Below are 5,289 nucleotides of genomic sequence, written 5' to 3' on the forward strand. Positions count from 1 at the left end.
TAAATTAATAAACTTATTAAATTCTACCATACAATTTAAATAATAGGTACTAATAATATATAGAATGCTCTTTTTATTACTTACTACCCTCAAGGTATATAACATGAAAATACGATACAACATACAGGCAACCTAATGAAAACAGTAAATAGCGTAAGTTACGACTAACTATAAATAAAACGAAATATTTTATTAAAAAAACGTGTCTCATTAAAATTTACGAACAATCGTGATCCATTTCATATCATTTACAAACCAAGTACCGACGTAAAATGCGAGTACAGATAAATTATTAAAAAATGGTTTCTAGAAATCGTTTGACGTTTCTGCTACAGATTATATTAGTACCAGCGATAGTGTATATTTGTAAAAATGCATATGACGAATATTCTCGACCTATGGTGTTGACGAAAAACGGCTGGGTCAGGGGACTGACGTCAGAGGATGGGGATCATGATATGTTTTTGGGGATACCATATGCGAAAGTGAGAGAGGATAATCCGTTTGGAGTGAGTTATTAACAAGCTTTTAATATTAGTTTGCGAGAGAATTAAAAATGAGTAGTTATTGTGTAGCTGTACATTCCTATTGGAATGTACTCTATGGTGTACAATATAATGTTGATATTGAATGCAGGGGGTTACGGACCATGCCATACTTTATGTTCCTTGAGTCAGTATCTCGATTGGATAGTCTCGGTACTACCATATACGGATAACTACCTAATTTTAATAATTTATGGAGAGTTATTTGAATTTCGACTAGTATGTGCAGTACAAGTTTGAAACTTGTATGTAACTGTAATTTCATGAGTTGAAGCTGGTTTCTTCGACTATATTTATTATTTTGTAATGCTCACAATCATGTTCTGTTACTTCTCTGTCTTTAAGATACGTGACGTCATAAATTCTTTGTTTTTTTTAAATAGTTAGGTACTAGCTTTCTGATTGCAATAAGTTGCTTGTATTTACCGTCAAAACTTACAAATTTTGTGTATTTACCATATTCACAATATAATATTGTACAAATTAACAAATTGAAACAATTTATTCTTAGTAATTTGAGCTGAGCGTTGAAATAACGGTTAGTCATTAAATGAGTTATATTTTGAATACAATGTTTAGTTTTGATGAACCCTTTCCGTTCCTCCACTTTTTTTATATGTATCGTGCCTAAAAGCTATAAGATGTTCAATCACATTCGCAAGTCGTAAAATCTTGTAAATCGTTGTTCCATCATAATGTTTTGCATACACTCTAAGTGATATTTTTATTTTACTGTTTATTTTCCCGCAGGCTGCGGATCCTTACCCAAAATACGACGATGTCTTCGAAGCTGTTGACGACACCAAAAACTGTCCTCAACGAGATGAGATATCAGAAATAGTTGGAGGTTCTCTAGATTGCCTCAGAGTTAACATATACGTACCTAAACCGCGTCAAGAGAAAATGCCCGTTATGGCTTACATATTAGGGGGAAAATTTCTATTTGGCTTTTCGGGAACTTTCCGCGATGGACGTATGTATGGTCCAGAGTATTTAGTAAGATATGGTGTGATATACGTCGTTTTTAATCATAGAGCTGGCGCGTACGGGTACATGTGTCTCGGCACTCCCGAGGTACCCGGTAATGCTGGCTTGAAGGATCAAGTTTTAGCTCTACGTTGGATAAAAGAGAATATCGAAGCGTTTGGAGGTGATCCTGACAAAATAACCGCTTTCGGTCACAGCAGTGGCGCAATAAGCTTGGATTTCCATGTAAATTACTTACAAGAGGACTTATTCCATCAAGTTATTATACAAAGTGGCAGTATTTTGGTGCCAACTAGCTTAGAACCAGTCGATAGGAGTGTACCCATAAGGATAGCTGATAAATTGGGCTTTAAAACAGATGACTTTCAAGAAGCAATTGAATTTCTCACCAAGCAAAGTACATCAGCGATTGTGGCAGCTGATTTCAAATTGGGGATACAACACAGACCGTGTGTTGAGGAAGAATTTGGCCCTGATAATTATATAACTAAATATCCGAAGGATATAATACCGAATGTAAAAAATAGAAAAATATTAATGGGCCACACTAGAGACGAAGCTGGTATGATGCTATCACCTCTACCAGCCAAATATTTTGAGAGTCTTGCAGTATTTAAAGACAGTATAGCACCTATTTTTGATTTTGATACGAGTGAAGAATTAGAAGAAGTTTGTGAATATGTTAAACAATATTACATTGGTGATGACGTTATGAGCGGGAAGTTTAAGGAACACGCAATAAATGCCAGCTCGGATATTGTGTTTAGCTATCCTATGCATCGGCAGATGGCAAGGTACATGGAGTATGGAGCGGAGAAGGTATTTCAATTGCTTTTTTAGCTGGTATTCAAAAATCACTGTGGTAGGTTAATAATAATGAATAACAAAACATAGGAAGAAAAGTTGAATTCTATTCTTAAACCTAAAACAAATTAGGACTTCGTGGTAGTTTAGGAATAATTTAACTTTAAAAAAAGCATGAAACTTCTTTGGCAAGATTCATAGAATTGGTCGAATCGTCGTCTTACTCCATGACGTGATGCTATTACCATAACTGGACCTTGAAATTTTGACTCTCAACGCGCCCAAAGAAGTTTCACTTCAAAAATCACAATAAATAATAAAATAATAATAAAATAATAACAATACTTAAGGAGGTTGGATTTACCGGTAAAGCCCATGACAGTGGGGATACAGCGGGCAGTCCTGCTGGACAACGCTCGGATAGTCCGCAGGTTTCTCACTCAATCGCCCTAGGCTCCGGCCGTCTGGCCACTCAGCCGGAGTTGTTTAAAACACCGCCGCGAGGCGAGATACTTGCCCCCCCAAATAATAAACAATAGCTTTACTAGATTTAACATTTATCCATTAAAATTAAAACTAATTGCGACTTTGTCTCATTCTTGTTAATATAAGTAGACATAGATTGAATCAAAGGCTTTCGCCAGATCTTCTTCTACGTATTCTCCTACGTTGGGGCTCGGAATCTCTATAAATCCTTCATGAAAGCGAGTGTAGGAGGAGCCATGCATGCAGACGAGATCGGATATCTGTACGAGCCATACTTCTTCAAGAAGCACAAAGCTCCGGAAGATATGCTGATGGTTGATAGAATGACTATGCTCTGGACGAATTTTGCCAAATACGGGTATGTATTTAAACTAGGATTGCATGGTTGTATTTTGATTTTAATTCTTAGGACCAATATTAAAGGCAAAAAGGTGTAGGTAGGATAATAGCGCTCCGCGTGTGCCATGTTTAACTATGACTACATATTTAAAAACATTTAACTTCAGTTGTCTCTTAGTCACTCATGATAATTTAATCATGCTATCTCACTTTGACGTCTAATCGTGATCCTGAATTGAAAGCAATCGAGCAATGAAACACATTCGACAAAAATACGTTGTGATACGGGCACAATACATGACGTATCAATTTACAAACATTCGTCCAAAGAACGAATGTCTGTGCTAATTATTCTGGTAAATATACAGTTGAAAATTGCTAATATAGGGAAATTCAAATATACAGTTGGAAATGTCGTCCTGTTTTCGTGCGAATATGAGTAACCGGCGTTAGCTGCATTCATGAAAGTAGATGAAACTATCAAAACAATATAAATATAACTGATGAATACAGTCGTGTTTAATTACGTATTGATTAAAAAAGCGACTATTACCTATATCCTAAAATATATAACGATCTATAAATTGTCATTCTTTTTTCAGAGACCCAACGTTCACAACATCTGAAATATTACCAACAAAATGGCTGCCCATATCCAACGACAACAGGGCATACTTCCTCATAGACAAACACATGCGCATGGACACAGAGATGCTAGAACGAATGGAGTTTTGGCGGGAACTGTATGACACATATTGGGAAAATATTAAAGAGTATCTTCTAACATGATGAACTCTCAAGCAGTATTTTATTTTTAATTTAGATTAGAAGAAATATTATGTAATCTATTCATATAATAAATCTGTAGAAGGGTCAATTCTGTACATTGAAAATATTGAAAAAATAAATACCAGGGGGTGTTATTGGATCGACACCAAGCCCAAATATATGATTAAATAAATTTTTGTCTGTCTGTCTGTATTTCTGTCTGTCTGTCTGTATGTGAAGGCATCACGTAAAAACTAACGGTTCGATTTCGATGAAAGTTGGTATAATTATACCTTATTATCCTGGGCATAAAATAGGATACTTTTTATCCCGGAAAAATACGAAGAAAAAAAATCTTAATTTTTCTTAATTTTTCCGCGCGGACGGAGTCGCGGGCGGAAGCTAGTTCAAAATAAGAAACTGATAATACAGATAGATACCTAGCTTCAGCTTTAGCTTTATACCAACTTTTTATAGCAACCTAAGACTAAAAGATTTAAATAACTTTGTGTTGGAAATTGTTGAAAATGTTTTGTAGATATTTCTTTTGATAATTTAAGTAATGATTTAAAGTTATTTGCGTTTATCGATTCACAGCATGTAAAGCTAAGACACAGAATACATAATAGTAGCTAAACGCTACAGAACGGACACTCTCCGCCTCCCGCCAAAATTAAACACTTACCTCACCCCGCACGAGACATGTTATGGTACCGTAGACAGATTAGTTTCTCTGTCTACGTATGGTACCCATTTCCCCGCAAGGACGATACCAACGACGTCTTTAGACGAAACGCAACGAAGATTGACAACATTAATCAAATTGACTTAAAGCAATTTTATTATTTTGGATTTGTGATTATCGTTTTTCGTAGAAAATGGTTAGATATTGTGCTGTTTACGGATGTATTTCATCAGAAAAACGCGAATTTTTTTTTACGCTAGTCACAAATGTGCCAACCATAAAGAGTTTACACACACATTTGCAGTCTCTACAGTGTGACTGTCAAAACTATAATTTTGTATGGAGTGTCCGGGGTGTGGCTAAGATGAAAAGCTTTAAAAAAATGAAATGTGAATTGTTATATTTTTAATAAATATACATTCAATTGTTTTTATGTTCATACAATTTGATTATTTACGAGCTGTGTTTACGAGGGTGCAAAAGAATGACAGTTGTGATTTCAACATACTTAAATGGCTTTGATAAAAATTTGGCAGGTTTAATTATGAAGAATAGGAAGAACATAAGAAAGAAAAACTTAACTATTAGTAACTTAAATAGTGTGATTTTTTATAATATATGTATTTCACTATTTTTACAGCCAAGGATATTTTAGGGTGAAATAAAATCCCAAAA

General features: G+C 34.9%; 1 protein-coding gene across 1 annotated transcript; it reads left to right on the forward strand.

The window, feature by feature from the left end:
- Nucleotides 1–254: 254 nt before the first annotated feature.
- Nucleotides 255–3,961, forward strand: LOC123704723 (acetylcholinesterase-like). Its single transcript, XM_045653165.1, has 4 exons — nt 255–509; nt 1,296–2,351; nt 2,981–3,180; nt 3,764–3,961. The coding sequence occupies exons 1-4, from the start codon at nt 300–302 to the stop codon at nt 3,948–3,950; spliced, it is 1,653 nt and encodes a 550-aa protein (XP_045509121.1). The 5' UTR covers nt 255–299; the 3' UTR covers nt 3,951–3,961.
- Nucleotides 3,962–5,289: the final 1,328 nt, after the last annotated feature.

The sequence above is a fragment of the Colias croceus genome, chromosome 30 (genome assembly GCF_905220415.1).
Source record: "Colias croceus chromosome 30, ilColCroc2.1".
Classification (NCBI taxonomy): domain Eukaryota; kingdom Metazoa; phylum Arthropoda; class Insecta; order Lepidoptera; family Pieridae; genus Colias; species Colias croceus.

Bases quoted from the DNA above. Each gene is read 5' to 3' on its own strand.
- LOC123704723 (XM_045653165.1), top strand. From the start codon at position 300: ATGGTTTCTAGAAATCGTTTGACGTTTCTGCTACAGATTATATTAGTA. The intron at 510-1,295 runs GTGAGTTATTAA...ATTTTCCCGCAG, and splicing joins GAGAGGATAATCCGTTTGGA to GCTGCGGATCCTTACCCAAA. The intron at 3,181-3,763 runs GTATGTATTTAA...TTCTTTTTTCAG, and splicing joins ACGAATTTTGCCAAATACGG to AGACCCAACGTTCACAACAT.